This window comes from Pollicipes pollicipes, unplaced genomic scaffold (assembly GCF_011947565.3).
Source record: "Pollicipes pollicipes isolate AB1234 unplaced genomic scaffold, Ppol_2.1 Scaffold_2543;HRSCAF=2982_pilon_pilon_pilon, whole genome shotgun sequence".
Lineage (NCBI taxonomy): Eukaryota > Metazoa > Arthropoda > Thecostraca > Pollicipedomorpha > Pollicipedidae > Pollicipes > Pollicipes pollicipes.
In genome coordinates this window covers 158,434-176,327 of record NW_023596133.1, presented here as the reverse complement: position 1 = coordinate 176,327, position 17,894 = coordinate 158,434, and the positions used below count along the sequence as shown (strand labels likewise).

At 57.2% G+C, this 17,894-nt stretch overlaps 1 protein-coding gene across 1 annotated transcript in view; it reads left to right on the top strand.

Annotated features, from left to right (window-relative positions):
* Positions 1-16,495, top strand: part of LOC119097447 (mediator of RNA polymerase II transcription subunit 20) — a 16,852-nt gene extending 357 nt beyond the window's left edge. The window contains exons 2-5 of the mRNA XM_037220481.1: positions 1,479-1,621; positions 11,208-11,479; positions 12,798-12,908; positions 16,256-16,495. Coding sequence (XP_037076376.1) covers positions 1,479-1,621; positions 11,208-11,479; positions 12,798-12,908; positions 16,256-16,348 — 619 coding nt within the window. The 3' untranslated portion in view covers positions 16,349-16,495. The remainder of the gene's footprint in view (positions 1-1,478; positions 1,622-11,207; positions 11,480-12,797; positions 12,909-16,255) is intronic.
* Positions 16,496-17,894: the final 1,399 nt, after the last annotated feature.

The window sequence follows — 17,894 nt, the reverse complement described above, 5'->3', positions numbered from 1 at the left end:
AAGCAAATTTGCAGCTGGCCTTTAGTATAAAGGGCTGGGGATGTTTTAACATGCCATGCAGGATTATGTCAAAATGTTGCCCTGTGCCAGATTTTACCTTGTGGTGGTCCACATGCTAAAACCTTTGGGGGAAAGGGAGGGTGGGGGCCATGGTTTCTCCTCCACACGCCACAGTTTGCTTAATTTTAGTGCAACTGGCGTCATATCACAATTTGTAATTAGCTGCTCTGGAAGCTTTACTCCTTTTATTTTGAATTTCATGAATAAGGGAAATATTCTGCATAAACCCATGCTTTCACCTTCCACAGCAGGCTGTGTAGAAGTTTGTGTATTTAAAATTGTAGTTTTCTTTGTGTACCCACTGTGAATGTTAAAATGTTTGAAATTTATTGATTTATCTTGATTGTGATTTAAGAGAAAGCCATGTGTCCAAATGCAATTTGTCTATACTTTTCAGTGATCATATGGATTAAACATTTTTGCTAGGGGTACGCTGTCATGGCATCCTACTCCCACCACCCCGGTGATGCAATTTGAGCTGACTTAACCATTTTTGTTGAAAGACTAGTATGCTACAGCATACTATAGTGAAAAAAGTGACAAGAGTGCTGGTGTTGAAAAGCTGACCCATGACAAACTAGGAGCAAGTGGTTGAATAAGGAAAGAAGGGTCTCATTGAACTTTGGTATGCAGATATAATTATTTTTACAACATCCTGCTGCTTCCACATAACCAACTGAAGTTGGTTCATTGAACATAAGTTAAAGGGAGTTTTCCACATTTATGTGGGTTTTGAACTCAAATAGCCATCTTGGAGACCTTTTAATGCTATTCACAATCATGCCCATCTTAAGACCTCAGCTCCTCTAGATTCTGAGCCATACTCTGTGAAGATGAGAAAAGATGTATTGGTGAGAGTATTTCATGGTCACCTTACTCATGACATAATAACATCATTAAAATCCTGTCATTCCATAAACCATGCAGTGATCAAGGCCAAGGAAAATATGATGTTGAGGCATTTGTGCCTGGCATGCATGAGCACAATTTCCAGATACATTGGCCATTAGTTGGCTCTCAGTGTTGTGCAGGGTATGATGATGCATTCACACCATGACACATTGAGGAGAATAGTTACTCATCAGAGCATTGTCCTTTCTAGAGCAGTCTTTTCCATTTAAGAAGCATATCAGTAGTTAGAAGTGAGCTTGCTTCTTCATATCTGATGTTTGTTTCATTATCTTCAAATGTGAAACATTCTCTTTGATTATAATGCACTAGCTATGGCATGGACCGGTCTTTTCCACTTAAAAATGTAACAACTGTTCTAAGTGGGCCTATTTCATCACATCTGATGCTTGATTCAATGTGTTCAAATGTGGAGCATTCCTTTTAAACACATTGGTCTCTAATTCCCCAAATACACCATCTGTTATTTGGCACCTGATCTGCGTCCTGACCTGCACGTGCTGGGCCAGCCTGCAGACGTTCCCGCTCATCGAGGGCCTGACGGGGCCGCAGACGCTGGACGTGCTGCACAAGCGCATCACGGCGCTGGGCGCGCGTATCTCGGGCCAGTTCGTGGTGGACTGCGAGACGTACTTCTCCGCTCCGTCGCTGCGTGAGTCCCGCCGTTGGCCGGCTGGGTGGCGCTATGTGCGCTGTAAGGTCACTGAGCATTGGTCTTCCTCTGTTCCAGTGACTGTCGCTGTATCAAAGTCACTAAACAGTTTGATTTTGCTGGCTGGCTGATTGGGAAAATGGGCTGAGTTTTGTTGTATTTGAAGGCTGCCTTTTACGAAAAGCGATTTATTTTGGAAATGTGCGCATAGAGCGGCGCAGGAAAGGTTACATTAAGTAAAGAATATCGTTCTTAAGTGTGTCACGTTCGAGGCTTCACCCCTGTGTGTGTACTACGTATACGTCCCCGCAATGCCGCAGGGACGACCTGCATTCCTTGCAAATGTCTGTGTTGCCGCTTTTTCCATTTTGAATACCATTGGTGATATCTATCTGTAATTTTTAATTGGTGATGTCTTCACACTTTTTCCGCGTGCATGCACTCTGTATTCGTACACTAAATATTGTTGACCTGCATGCGTTTTGCTGATGGTAGCTGGTAATAATATCCACTGGTCATGCCATAGTGATTTTGTAAGCTGTGTAGCCTGGCTCATGCGGCAGGCCAGCGAGGGCCGTACCACCTGCAAATGATTTTGGAAGCATGGTGTGGCTGTAGTGCATTTTCGGTCATGCAGCGCCATAGACTTACGAATTCACTCACATGATTATTTTGCGACATATCCGTGGTGTCATTGGTGGCTCCATCTATGCAATCCCTGGTGGCGTCATCTATGCACTGTATATGGCAGAACTCTTCTCTTCTATTGCCTCTGGATCTGAATGATCCACAGATCCACAGACATAAAACGAAGCCTAAACTTGGCCAGTCCTGCTGCAAATCATTGTGCAGATTAACACTCCAGCCAACCAACGATCAGCTTCAAAAAAAAGGAACAGTAGATGGCACCTTTGCCTCTGACAACTTGTGAGATGTCCTCATAGGTGTAACTGTCAAAAAATCGGGACATGTTATTTTGCCCCTGCATGAGAACAAGGTTGATGAACACCCCGCTGTGTCTGTTCGTGAATTTTTATTGATGTGCAAAATGTTAAAGAGGATGGACCCACCGAACATCATTTTGTGGCGTCTCGCATAGAACGTTGTGTCTATTGTGCCTACTTCTTGCGGTATGTGCAACCTGCCGTGTTGGCAGCCATTCGCCGTTTGTGTTATACCATCTCCGGAAAGTCAAAGCTCAAGTAGCGTGGATGTGTGCTATGTTAACACCCTTGAATAGAAGCAGCATTCAACGCGCAATTATCCATGCCATCTTGTGGCTCATCGATTCAAGCTACGTATTGCGCTCACGTGCCGAAATCCATTGTAGGATTAAGGCATCGGTAACTTCTCATTGTTAAGCGTGACCACGCGGAGGCAGCGCCACCTACGAGCCGGTTTTTCGCTAGGAAGGAGATAAGATTTGTGGGCCGCACGTACAACAGTATTACGTGAATGTTCTGGTAGACATTGTACGCCTGCTAATGGATACATTGTTTTTGAGAACAACATAGGCCACTGTAACTCTTAAGACATTCTTCGACGCCCTTCCCTTGAAGGTCAACTGTTTGCCGCGTTACTGACGACCCTGATGGTGAGTTTAAGGCCCCGTATCAATAACGTATTACTGCGACTTGTTAATTTCACCTATTGCCAGCTTGAAATACTCCTGTAGATTAGCAATGTTAAAAAATATTTGAAATGTTTGAAAATGAAGATGAATTTCAAACTTCTCAATAATAGACTATAATCAATCGCTGTTGGTCTCGAGGGTCTGTCCACACAGTTTTTAAGTTACTTTTCCGAAACCCCAGCTTCCCTTCATTTAATCCAGCACAAAAAATAATATTTATGGAAGTAGACGATTATTTAGAATCAGATGTCTCCTCTGTTACAACCATCAGCAGCGGGGTCTCAGAGCTGCTGACACCTTTGGCGGTTGACGATGCTGCAATGTCAGCCCAAAACGTGCATTATTCACACGTGAATCACCACGTACACGAGACAGGCGATTGGCCAGCGCGGACGCACACACACACACACGTTAATGAACGAGCGAAGCGGCGAAAATATGCGCAACAAACACCGTTGGTAGAGGTGGGTACGGTACAACATGCGAGCAACGGCGCGAATCGGGGGGACCTTTAGTCATCATGATCATGATGGTAAGTCGTGTTTAGTCATCCATGATTAAGGTTAGGTACGACCACCATCATATATCGCCCCACAAACAAGAGTCCATGACCGATGAAAAAAAGAAGAAAGTGATCAGTTCTAATGTTGGGCAGGTTCGGTTCTTTCCTATTCGTAGCCCCGCTTCCCGTACATTTGTATTCAACCTGGTGGCCCCAGATTCGGGTCGCAGGAGAAGCATGATCTCGATAGGCCCTGTCCCCATTCGACTGGGCGAATGCAAAACTAGCCATGTGACGCAACGTGCGTTCGGTGAAGACCGGGCCGCAGGTCTGGTACACGGCCGCTGCTCGACTCCTGCCCTCTGCCGTGAACAGACAGCTGAGTCGCAGTCAGGAGCGGCGGAGCCCGGAGCTGGCGGCGCGCCGTCTCCGCCGCCGGTGTACCGCTGGGCTGAGCCCGCCTCCCGCACCGGCGGTCAGCCGCGTGCCTCAGTTCTCAGCCGCCACCATCCGTCACAACGGCCCGGTTCCCGAAGTGCGGGCGGCTTGTATTGGATGCCCCCGGCAGGTGTGAAGCGGGGACTGGCGGGTGTTGGCAGCGCCGGAGCAGCGCTCGGGACTCTGCCGGGCCGCTGGTCTGTTGCGGTTGTCTGTGGGCGGATGCGGGACCCATCTCATCCCAGTGGACGGAGCTGGGTGGTGCGGGCGCCGCGGGGTGTCGCTCGGTGTCTAGACATCGAGCTGCCCTGAGCAGACTGCACGGTCACCCACCTGGGTGCAGGCTCAGTGACAGGAGCAGCGAGCAGGCGGGCCTCTCTGCGCCTTGCAGACAACATCTTGACGAATCCACGGGTGTGGTCATGGAAGGAATTAGTTTCACGCAACACCAGCAAATACGCTAAATCAAATGCTCCCGAAAATGCACTTGTGCTCCATGAAAGGGGCGTGGAGATGTGTGTCGCGCTCTGTTTATGCATGCAAAAAAGTGTCCTGTGAAGATTCACGCGTGCCGAGACGTAGTACAAAGTATGATCGTGTGGCGTGGGGCTCGACACGGCCGGTCCGTCCCACGGCGGCCGGTCTGTTCGCCCGGTCCGAGGCGGCGCCGCCGCGCGCCGCCGGTGGCGGCCGATTGATTCTGTGAGCGCGCCAAGTGGCAGAACTGCGGCCGGCGGCGCCAGCGCCGGCCCCTCGGATCTCCGCCCGCGACACGGTCCCGGGCCGCGGCCGCTGGACGGGTTCTGGTCACGCGCCCCCCCCCCCCCCCCACCTCCACCCCGCCCCACTCGCGGCGATCAGGCAGGGGTTGCCGGTGCTGTGGTGGGACCCGAGCGTGTGTACTAGTGGAGACTAGTGGAGACGAATGTGATGCATCGTGCAGCGGATGAGAGCGGAGTTTAGCGCTTGGTTGGCGGACACTTGGCTGTCACAGCCATTAGCGCTGATTGTTGAAAACGATCGTTGGTTTGTTGGCTTGGTTTGTCGGAATGGTTTGAAGGCCTGACTTTGTGCTCGCGATTCCTTAGGTGTGAATGCCTGTGACTAGAGAGACTATGACTAAGATTCCTTAGATTTAAATTCAGGATTCCTTAGATTTAAATTCAGGATTCCTTAGATGTAAATCCCCTGAGTAAATGCCTCATTCGAGCTTGTTGCGCACGGCATCCGCTCCAAACGTACCACTGGAGTTGCGCGGTTTCAATTCGACGAGTAATGCACCTGGGAACATTTTAAGTCGGACAGGACAGCAGTGTGCCGGTGTGCCGTCTAGTCGGAGTCTGCTGTTGGGATGCGGTGCTCCCTGGCGGTCGCCGGGAACCTATCCTGTGGTGGGCAGTGTCCGCGCTGGAGGACAGAACAGCGGTGACGGGGCCCACAGCAGGGACAGCAGGGGCAGCAGTGTGCCGGCGTGCCATCGAGTCTTGAACCTGCTGTCGGGATGCAGTGCTCCCCGGCGGTCGCCGTGAGCCTGTCCTGTTTTGGGCTGTGTCCGCGCTGAAGGACAGGACAGTAGTGTGCCGGTGTGCCGTCGAGTCTGAGTCTGCTGTCGGGATGCAGTGTTCCCCGGCGGTCGCCGTGAGCCTGTCCTGTTTTGGGCTGTGTCCGCGCTGAAGAACAGGACAGTAGTGTGCCGGTGTGCCGTCGAGTCTGAGTCTGCTGTGTGGATGCAGTGTTCCCTGGCGGTCGTCGTGAGCCTGCCCTTTTGTGGGCTATGTCCGCGCTGAAGGACAGGACAGCGGTGACGGGACCCGCAGCAGGGACAGCAGGGACAGCAGTGTGCCGGTGTGCCGTTGAGTCTGAGTTTGCTGTCGGGATGCAGTGTTCCCCGGCGGTCGCCGTGAGCCTGTCCTGTTGTGGGCTGTGTCCGCGCTGAAGGACAGGACAGCAGTGTGTCGGTGTGCCGTCGAGTCTGAGTCCGCTGTTGGGATGCATTGCTCTCCGGCGGCTGCCGTGAGCCTGTCCTGTTGTGGGCTGTGTCCGCGCTGAAGCTCTTCAGGGACCGAGGGATCGGGGAGCTCTTCGTGCCAGGATTTGCTGGCGCTATTTTGTTTATTTTGACGAACCCGAAGGAAAAACAACTGGAACCATTTCTCCAGCTTACAGCTGTCGGTCCAGAAATTAGCGGCTTACTCGAAGGCGGTCTGTTTTGCTCTGTTTTCTTTCCGAGCGTCGCGACACGGCGACAGTTGTAGATGATTTCGTAGAGGTCTTCGTCGTTCTGCGCCTGGCTTGGTCTGGCGGCATCTGATGCGCGTCACGTGCGCTGCTGTCACCAGTTGCGGATTTCGTAGAAATGGACATGGTGACAACGTTGTTGTTGTTGTCGGACATGTTCCAGGGTGCACAAGACTACTGCTATCGTTAATTATTTATGCTCATGTAATCGTATGTGTTATCACGCAGCTGCATATGTTCGATAATGAAGCCACACGTGTGTGCTCACATAATTACGAGATCATAGCTATCATGATGCGATAGGCATAATGATACGTAATCTTATGAAGTCGCGTTAGCTATTGACGTATGACGTATTGTCATGTTACATAGTATTTGTCGTCGATATCGACCTGCGTTCTTGTGGCTTTTTTGCATCGCTGGCCAGGTGGGGTGGGGGTGGGGAGGAGGTCGACCGAGATATGTTCCCCAAGGCGACAAAGCAGGATAACATCTCTCTCTCTCTGCTTGACATTTATGTGTCGATCACAATTTACATTGTGAATTTAGCTCACTCCGAAGATGTGATGCCCGGTCCAGCCTGGCTCTTCCCATAAGCAAGATGTTACAGCTCATGGTAAATTGAGAACATCGTCAATTTCTGGCTTTATGCTATTTTATATTGTATTTTCCGCTAAGCTAACGCTTTCCTAGCCGTTTTAAGTAATGATTGATAGTCAGATGTTTATGCAGTCTAAAAGTTGTTTATGTCATTTAAAATACAACTTTTTATTAAGGTTTGAACTTATTTGAAACTAATTGTACGAATCTTAGACCCCACGAATGGTAATCCAGGGGCGTAACTAGAACAAATAAACAACTTCCCCTGTGATGTCACGAGCATTCGTGCATGGCACCCCCGTTCAGTATGACAGGGTGACAGGGTGCGTGTGACTTACAAAATGTCCCATATTATAAATGCATCTTTCGGACTCGTAAGCATTGCCATACAAAGTATGTAGCCACGCGACCCTGGTTCGTAGTTAACCGATCTCTTGCGCCTGGACTTAGACGATGCACACACTTTGCTCACTTGATCCGCTGCTATCATCCTGTTAGCATTCACGTGTGTCACTTCTGGCCACCGAGACACGTGACAACAGTGGTATGACATTGTCTGGCTTCAAACATATAAGCTGTTTCACAATGACTATAACAGTTTACAAAAATCTATGTATTGCCCGAAGTATTGTGCGTATTGCGGAAGCAATACTGTATATTACCTCCGCACCCCCCCCCCCCTCCTCCGCCACCCCCTTTGAAGTCGTTATCAAGTGCACTGGGGCTTGTAATAAGTTATGTGTGAGTTAAATGAGAAAAACCACAAAGTCTCAATATTATTTTAAACGACTGAGAAACCGCGACCGAAAATTATGAAGGGCTGTGGCCTTTGTTATGGCGTATGGTCAGCGAAAGTGCTCAGAAGTTTGGGGTGATAGGATGTGCTGTGTATCATTTCTCTCCAGCCAGCGCCAGTAGCCAACGCTCAATGTTATACTTTCAGAAAGTTGGGGGCTCACCTCCCGCCCATCGCCCCTCCCCGCTCCGCGCCCCGTCTTTGGCATGCATTGGTCGTGTAACTGCTGGACATGACTTTGAATGTTCCGTATTGGTGGGTTTGTGTTCTTCCTCACGATTGCAGCGGCGCGTCGCTTTGATCTGTTGTGATTTTCCCGCCACACGCGCCAGAACGCACGCACTCGCTCACAACAAGCCTGTTTTCCGCGTGTAACGGTTTCAATCTTTGCAAAGCGGTCGTGCGGTGCGTCATTTTTCACGTGCGCCGTTGACACGTCAGCCGGCGGGGTCCTTCATGCCCCGCCGTCCTGTCGCGCTGTGATGTGGGCTTCAAACGGGCCGCGCGCGCGCGTGCCGGCCTCCCCTCTCCCTGCCCGCCCACCTGCACCACCGGGACAGTCGGCCTTGCATCCCCCGCCCCCTCCCCCTTCCAGTCCACTTCCGTCTGTCCGCACCCGTGCGTCTGCCGCGCCCGTGCTGCCACCGCTGTTCCGCTGAGTCGACTTTGTGTCTCTGTTCCGGCAATTGCGGTGTGGGCGGGGACTAAGAATGGTGAGCTTCCGGTGAAAACCTTGCTGTGGACGAAGTTAGTCATGTTCCGCAAACTGGACAGCTATAGTTGTGTGGTCAATTTGTTCGGTCGTTATTTAAGCAATGACACCTGCAGTACAAAAGACGCTGGTACAGAAGTACGCTGGTACGCAAGTACAGAAGACGCTGGTGTAGGACTTCACGTAGTTAAGTTGTTGGGAGATAACAAAATCATGCTGAGCACGTTGACTTCAGAAGCGCACAGTTGCTTTGGAACGATTTTCGTGATGCTTGGCTTTTTACTGTTATGTGTCTTGTGGTGCTACTGGTAAGGCCGCCAGTCGGGCATGTACGCACCTACTATCAGTCCCTGAGGCCACCATGATCCCGGGCCCGTGTCTTCGCCAGCCTGCCAGCGTTCGCCCTGGGCGTGTTTCGTCGGCGGCTGCCTGCCATCGCCGGCTCCGGCGGGCCACTGACAGCCAGTACTGATGGTGTGGCGGTGACTGTGGAGCGTCTACGCATGACAGTCAGCGTTGTGCCCGGCGGCCCCGCGAGGTCACGGGCAGGCCCAGGCCGGGCTGGCTCCGGCGCGCGGGAGCGGAACTGGAGCGTCGGCTGCCGGCGACCCGTGCCCAAGCAAGAGCTGTAGACCCTGTGCCGAACAGCGCCGGATCCTGGACACTGTCGTTGTTTCTCCATGTAGCGGAAGAGCGCGACATTTGCCTAGGTTTTGTCAAATTAACGGACGATTGTCCATTGCCCCCCCCCCCCCCCCCCACAACAATCCGTCGCCCCTGGCCGGGCGGCCATTGGGCGGGGCTGCGGGAGAATGATGTCTTACTGGTTGATCTACTTCAGAGACTTGGCCTCTTGTTGACCTGCTTTGGAAACACTACTAGACAGAAAGTTGGGGCTGGGGAGAGGCATCATATCATTTGATAAGGTAGGGGTCATCCGCGAGCAATGATCGTTTTAAAGCGATGTGTTGACGCAACTTCCCAGAGAGTATATAGATATAAAAACTGCGCGTCCAAGTGCGTAGCTTTCAGAGCGGTCCGCTGTCTGCAAAACTTCAGCATCGCGCTTGGGCGCGTGCATCATTGCGCAGGCATTGCGCGATGCTGACACTAAGCGCTCGCCGCCCGCGCCCGGAGCTGCACTTCGTTCGCCGGAAGTTATCTGGAGCTTGGGATGAGAAACGGCATGACAGCTTTTTATCCGGAGTTTGTTTGGGCACGGTCGCGACCTATGGTCCGCAAAAACGTACGATGCGAATTGGCTGTTGCAATGGCCTTTTAGAACGCAAAACAGGGACGCCGGGGTGAAGTAAGAGCAAGTGCATCCATCGCGACCCAGTGTCACCCCGAGCAGGATATGTAAACGAACCATTCAGCGCGGTCGGGTACGTTGGGAAACTGCCCGCTAATTCCTGTGAGATCAACACCAGCGTCGTGGGGTCGGTCATATGATATAATCCAGCTTCTTTCGCCAGAGTAGGTATGCGCATATGATATGCTCTTTGCTCTCTGGCATCACTAAAACCACTGAGGAATGCTTGTGGTGTGCTCGCTGACCTTAGCTTCTCATCTCGCTCATCTGATCAGCTTCTCGGCTAACAAACACTTCTGGGTGGAGGTTGGCTGAGCAAGTGCTCCCCGTACTCGGTGGTTAGGGGAACGACGTGTCTTCTGTCAGAGGAGGAATCCTGTCCCCAGTCTGACACTGCCCCTCTTTGTGAGGCTGTTACTCAGCCGAGAAATGCACCTTCTCCCCATGGCGCCTTTCCGCTGGCAAGGACAAGCCGCCAGTTGCCGAGCTGAGACTGGAATGATCGCTTGAGAATGGGCTGGTAAATGGGTCTGGCCATTTCAGCCGCCGAGGTGCTGGGGAGGTTAAAGATTGCGTTCATTGTAGCGAAAACACTGAAAAGGTGCAATTATTTTGGCTTGGCTTTGGCGATGACCGATTTGGCCACCCACCTGCGTGGTGATATGGTCGCTTTTGTCTTGGTTCAGACCCAGCGACTAATGCACTGAAAGGCGTTTGTAAGGCTACACAGGCCGTTTCCGGGTCGGTTGTTTACGTTGCTGTAGACGGGACAATTTAGCGTTGATTGATGGATTGTAGACGATGCATTCGTGCGTTCTCAAACGCTGTGGTTTCTGACACCTGATGGTGATACGCAAAAAACGTCCGAAAAGGCTGAGCGGCCGGCTCCTGCCGTTCAACTTAAAATTTCCCCGCGGCGTAGGAGAAAGTCACTTAGCTCAGGACCTCTTAAGATGCTTCTGATCAGTGATTATGTCAACGGGCCCTGAGCGTCCCAGGTCCCAAATCCACATGTGAGTCGCAGCCGTCCCTCGCATCTGCCGTGAGAAAGGCTACGCTATTCCAATTCCGCAACGCTGTTTTGCGTCGCTGCGGGGTGTTGGCGCCGCTAGCGTGGCACGTTTGCGCCGTCCGTGAAGTGTCCGGTGAACCCAGCGGATGACACCGCAATTGTCCTTGCTACGCGTCGCACATGCCACTCAAACAGTACACTGATACGTGTGACAGTCGACCTATGCCGTGTCGTGGGCCACGACAACCATGTCTGGACACGTGCTGAACCGACCGCAGTTACCTAGGCGACCGCACCCGGTGGCGTGCGCTACCTGTCGCGCTGACACCGACACTCTCCACAGTGCCGGGGAACTCGCAGCGGATCCTGAACGTGCTGCACAACACGGAGGAGCCGGCCAGCGTGTTCGCCATCCTGGAGGGAGGCGCCAAGCAGCCGGTGCTGGTGGCCGACACGCTGCTGGACGCGCTGCTGCCCAAGGTGGCGCTCCTGTACACGTCCAACAAGAAGCAGACGCGCATCGAGTCCAAGGGCAACCGCTACGAGATGGGCGACTTCGTGGTCAAGCTCGGCAGTGTGACCATGTCCGGCAGCTTCAAGGGCATTCTAGTGGAGGTGCGAATGACCGGAGGTTGTCAGGGCCAGCAGTCGTGAGCTCCAACCGCAGTGTCTGTGTAGAAGCATCCCGCTGGGGACTAAGCGTGTCATGGGACCGTTACACGAGTGTAAATTGTTGATGGGATGAGGATGGTGCGTCTTCTGACTCAGTGGCTGCGTGCGTAAGCAGCGGCTACGACGACTTTGAATCATCAATGCTATATCGTGTTTTGAAAGAACCTAACACGGTACAAGATTTACATGGGCTGGAAGACCTTGAATTAATGGTAAAGCTAGGTCGCGGTGGTGGTTTTAGTGTATGGGCTCTTGATGTGATAGTACGTAGGACCTATATATGACCAGTAAAGGATCACGATATTCTCGTGGAGATATCCCTAAGACTTGGGGCGGTGGGAGAAGGAGGGCTGACGCGGGACGGGGCGCCATTTCCCACGCCTGTGCTGCACTTAGAGGACGATTTCCTTGCCTCCATTAGCGACGACGCTTGTGTCGTGTTTACGCTATGTGTGCATGCGTGGACAATTCCGCCTCCGTCCTCTGTCTCAGGCATCTCCCTTTTCCCTTTCTTTTACACACTCCCCTCTCGCCACCCCTCCGTTGACTGCGTACTTAATTCGTGTTCTCTACTCTCTCTCTCTCTCCTTCATATCTTTCCCTCCCTCCTTCCCTCTCCGATTTTCTCCCTCCTTCCCTCCCTTTCTCTCCCCCCCCCCCCCATTCCCTCCCTCTCCCTCCCATTTATTCCCTCCTTCCCTCCCTCTCCTTCCCATTTCCTCCTTCCTTCATTGCCTCATTTCCTCTCTCCCTCTCCCTCCCCCCCTCCCTCCCTCCCTCCCTCCTCTGTTGACACGGAAGCCTCGCCCGGACGCCGCTCCGCTGTGTGGGTGGGCCTCTCTCTCTCCGTGATGGAGCGCCGCCGCCCGACGACCCCGTCCTCCAGGCCAGGGGCGTCACCGCCGGCTGAGTTATCCCCGGCCACCCGCCTCCAGGGCCGCCGCGGCGCGCCGCCAGGCCGGCTGACACGGACGCGGAGATCAGATGGGAGCGCTGGTCTTAATTGGGGAATGCTTCGCTCGCACTCACTGGCTTAGATCCCGCAGCCACGCCAAGACTCACTGTTGGGAAAACCTCGCTGAGAGCTGGGCCGTTTCAAGTAGTATGAATGGAGCGTTCTTTAAGGTTCGTGGTCTGTGTGGGGTTGCAGTGCTGCGGCGCCCACGTGGCACGCTCGTCCCCGGCATCACGTGCGACCTGCGTGTGGACTGTCGTGCAGATGCGGACCCGTCGCGCTGTACCCCCTCCCCCCTGTCCTCAGGTGTCGTATCTGGCCTGCGTGGTCCCCGCGCTCTGCTGGGAGATGGTCTGGGAGTTCATGCAGTCCTTCCTGGGCAGCACGGTGCCCTCCACCCTGCCGCCGTACATCCAGGTGAGCGCACCTCCACACCGGTCGCTGTCGCCAGTCTCGGCTCCGGGCTCAGCGCGGGACCTGCGCGGCTGTTGTTCGGTCTGGATGGTGTTGGTGATGGCTGTTGGGGTCAGCCAGTCGGTGCCCGCATCTGTCCGTCAATGGTGGCACACGCCGGCCAGGAGCGACGTCCGCCGGTAAGGGGCGGTGGTCCTCCAGCCAGGAACGATATCCGTCAGTCAGGAGCGTTATCCGCCTACATCTACTGGTCAGGAGCGATATCCGCCGGCAAGGAGCGACATCCGCCGGCAAGGAGCGACATCCGCCGGTCGGGAGCGACGTCCGCCGGTAAGGGGCGGTGGTCGCCGGTCAGGGGCGGGTGGTCGCCGGTTAGGGCCGGTGGTCGCCGGTTAGGGCCGGTGGTCGCCGGTTAGGGCCGGTGGTCGCCGGTTAGGGCCGGTGGTCGCCGGTCCAGGGCCGGTGGTCGCCGGTTAGGGCGGTGGTCGCCGGTCAAGGGCCTGGTGGGTCGCCGGTAAGGGCCGGTGGTCGCCGGTCAGGGCCCGGTGGGTCGCCGGTTAGGGCCGGTGGTCGCCGGTCAGGGCCGGTGGTCGCCGGTTAGGGCCGGTGGTCGCCGGTCAGGGCCGGTGGTCGCCAGTTAGGGCCGGTGGTCGCCGGTCAGGGCTGGTGGTCGCCGGTAAGGGCCGGTGGTCGCCGGTAAGGGCCGGTGGTCGCCGGTCAGGGCCGGTGGTCGCCGGTTAGGGCCGGTGGTCGCCGGTCAGGGCCGGTGGTCGCCGGTTAGGGCCGGTGGTCGCCGGTCAGGGCCGGTGGTCGGCCAGTTAGGGCCGGTGGTCGCCGGTCAGGGCCGGTGACTGCTGGCCAGCCCGGCCCCGGACGACGTGCGCCAGCCGCCGGCTGCGTGTGAGACGGCTGCAGTTTCAGGCCGTTCAGACGGTGGGCTCGGGCTGCGATCCGTTGCGCGGACTGTGCCGCTGGGAAGCTGCTCAGCCCAGCTTGTACAGAGGCCGTGGTTACACGCCACCCGGGTGCACCATTATGGCACGTGTTTTCCGTCGCGCCGGCTCCTGGCGCGCGTTACACCGCCCGCGAGCGCGCGGTGCCGCGAGCGCGCGGCGGGCAGTTGAGGCGCCGGCGGCGGCACTCGCAGGCGTGCTGCGTTACAACCGCGTCGCTGTCCGGTCCGAGGGTCGCGGCACGTGTCTCGCCGCCACCGCGCCTCGGCTGGCCGTCGGACGGTGCCGCAGCGGCTGCGGGAGCGGGCCGACGCTAATTGATCAGCGCCCCGATGGAAGCCGGTCCCGGGACGTCGACGCGGCACCGGCCGTGACTAATGAGACAGGCGGCCGCGCTCGCGCCAGCCCGAGTCAGGCCTGGACAGGCTGAGTAAGCTCACAGCTCCGGTTCAGACAGGCTGAGTGAGCTCGCAGCTCCGACCCAGACAGACTATGTGAGCTATGACTCGTCCTTGGCCGGCGTAATAAGTGTCGGCGTCCTCCAACGCCGTCATGGGTGGGCTGAAGAGGGTCTGGTTCTACCTCATCGGCGGCCTCTTCCAGGCTTGGCACAGACACACTGGAAGGGCTCCGGCCATTTTAAGGTTACTCGTTTCTGTCCCGGTTCTTTCAGTCCCGATCATGTCTGGGGGTGGCGTTACTGCTCCTGTCCTCTCCACACCAGACTATCGGGCCAGAGAGAGCCGGGGGCGGCAGACCGCGTGACAGCGGGTCGGCAGAGCTGCCCATCGGCCTCTTCCCCGGCGGACCCCGGCCTGTGAGAGCCACCGAGACGCCTCCGCCTTCCGGCGCGCCAGGACCCGGCTCAGGCGCACGCTCAGCCTGTAGGCGCCGCTAAGCGGGCGCTCCTCTCCGTGAGCCGTTTCCCTTCAGACTCGGCCGACGGCCGCGCGTTCGCCGGCGCTCGGATCAGGGTCCGGGCCGGAAACTCTAGTGCCAGCTCAGACAAATGCGTCCGACGGCCGCGCATTCGCCGACGCTGGGATCAGGGTCCGGGTCGGGAACTCTGGTGCCAGCTCAGACGAATGCGTCCGACGCCGGCCGGGCGCACGGCGCCGCACGTGCCGTGCCGTGCGCCAAGGCCGCGGCGTGCCGCACGACTGGACGGCTGCACGAGCGCGCGGTGGTGAGCGTGGCGCGACCCGGAATGCCGCCGCCGCCGCCGCCGGCGCAGCTGGACTGTTGAGATGAGCGGTGCCGGGCGGGCCGGCGGCGGCGACCTTGCCCGCCCCCTCCCCCGACGTCGCGTGAGGAGGGCGGGTCGCCGGCGCGTCAGAGGCTCGCCGACGGGTCGCCGCTGCCGCGGCGGCGGCCCGCTTCAGCTGATTATTTACGGCTGTTTGTTTTCGGCAGGCGCCGCCACTATTTCGGATGACCGCTCACCTCGACATTCTGGCGGCGCGCGCGGCGGCCTTCGCTCCGTCGGGGGACCGGCGGAAGGGTCGCGCCGGGGTGCCAATTTGGGCGGGACGCTTTTTTAGAAATGCCAGAATGGTGGGATTCCTGCCGTTCTCGGACATGAAAAAGAGGTCGGATGGCATGGGCTGTCGCCTTGAAGCCTTCTTTGCTTCTTGTAATGCTCGCTCTTGGATAACGTGTCTTGTAAGCTGTATTGTTAGACAAATAAAGGCGTTCATTGCGTCGCCCGGAAGTCAAGCTAGGGCTTAGCACATGGAGACATTAGCGTATTCTGCTGTTTCCGGTGGCGCTGGCTTTGTGCGGACATGTCGGCGTGGAAGCTGATGAGCCACGCTTTTTTGTAAACTTCCAACCCAACTCCTGCCCTTGCGTGGCCTTGGCTTTGGGTGCCATTTGACTATTGTAGTCGGCGCGCCCTAAAGTCTAAATTCCCCTCTACTGAGCGTCGCGATCCTTCGGCGATCGGAGTCACCGGGTGTTTTGTGCCCCTCGGGCGATAATTCCCACCGACGTTATCAGTCGTTACCGGCTTACACATTGCTGGCACACTCAACCAACTGCGTCGGTCTGGTTCGCATGTTTGTCGAACAACCGCAAATGCATTGGCGTCGCTCTGTGGTCAGGTTTGGTGCTGAGGCGCGGGGGACTTTGGCTGCGGTCGGGACCAGCTGGGGACAGCCTCTGCTGAACCTGACTGATTCTGGTGTCGATGGATTGGGAACATCAGCGTCGGACGATTGCTCTAAGCTGTTTATGAATCTGTCTCGATCGTGGGTCCTTGTTTATGGTACTGAGAACGCTGTACGATCGATGCGCGATTTCTGTTGTTTGTTTTGCTGGATCTGGAGCCGCGGCGTTAAAGCCGACAGCCACGGGCGCGAAGCAACAAGATAAGAATCGTCCGCCCTGTGTCCTCAGAACCGCCAGAACTCCGTCTTCAGTCCCACGGACACCATCCAGATGTACCTGGAGAAGTTCAACGAGTTCCGGAAGCTGACGGTGGCCCGGTGATGGCCGGCTTGCCGCCGTGGCGGCGCTTCAAAGCCGGCGCCGCCGACACTGGTGCGGTGGTGACGCAGTGACACGATGGTGATCCGTGACTGGTGCCACGCCGGTGCCAAGACTGGTGCCGCGTCGGTGCCAAGACTAGTGACTCGCTGTGAGGCAAGCCGCGACCCGCGCCTCCGCGGCGGCGCCGTGCCGGGGGGGCCGGCCGCCGGCGGCCGGGCGCTCGGGACGCTCCATGGACACGTCGCCGTAATCGGCCATTGTCGGCTGCAGCAGCGCGCCGGCGCGGCGCCGCCTTAACCCGCGCGACGCTGCGACGCGCGCGACCGCCGAGCGAGGCCGACAGCCGGGGCGGGGACGGCGCCGCGGCGGCCGGGTCCTTCGGGTGGCTGTCAGCGCGTGCGGGCGTCACCCCCGCGGCGGCGGCGGCGGCGGCGGCGGCGGCTGGGTCCTTCGGGTGGCTGTCAGCGCGTGCGGGCGTCACCCCCGCGGCGGCGGCGGCGGCGGCGGCGGCGGCGGCGGCGGCGGCGGCGGCGGCGGCGGCGGGCGGCGCGGCGGCGGCGGCGCGTGCGGGCGTCACCCCACGGCGGCGGCGCGGCGGCGGCGGCGCGGCTTGTCATGCGGCTCACGCAGCAGTCGCGGCGCCCGGGCCGCAGCCGCCGTCCAGGCATCACCCGGCGCTATTCACAGCGAGAGTGCGGCGCGTGAACTCTGCGCCGCGGTCGTTCATCTGGTTTGTTCGTGAGGGTCGGTGGCTTTGACGCCGTCAGCCCTGAATACAGCTCGTTTTACACGGCTCGGCGAGTTTAACATCGCTATTCAACGGCGTTGCTGGGGGCGTCATACGAAACGTGTAGCTTCGAATGCCGAAACGTTGCACGTAATGGCCGGCAACTGAGCACGAGCCCTGCTGTGTCCGACAGGGGATGCCTTATGGCATCAGTCAGCGGTATGCGGCCGGGAATGCACTGCTCACCACAAGCCGGTGTGAGGAAATGACCCTGCAAATCAGCAGGCCAGATCTCCAGCCCCGCTGCGGTATGTGCGAGCCTGCCGGGCCGCCTGCAGTCTGGGCCGGCGTCTCCCGGCGTCCGCCCCGCCCGCCCGGCGCCGAGTTCAGCCACCTCCCCTCGATCAATCGGTCATCGGATGGGCTGAGCCGCGCGCGGCAGGTGGCTGCTCGCTCGGCTCGTGCACACATCATCATCCGATTAACCCTATTCGCCGCAGTGCAAATAAACACAGCCGCTCTCCGGCCGGCGCGGCCGGCCCGCGCGCTTCAAACGAGCGGCCGGCGCGCTGGGGGAACAGGTGCCGACCTTACCCGCGCCGGGCGCCGCGCCGCCTCGCCGCCGCCCGGCACCGCGGACGCTTTGTACGCCGGCACAACCCTTGACCCAGTGGCGGCGGTGACGCGCGGCACCAGCAGCTGCCGCCGGTGTTTGTCTTGGCTGTGCGGCGCGCGTGCCGTCGTTTGTCCACGGCGCGCTGTTCTGAATCAGTGTCCGCCGACCGGCCGGGAATAGGCGGCGACGGTAGGGCGGGGTGG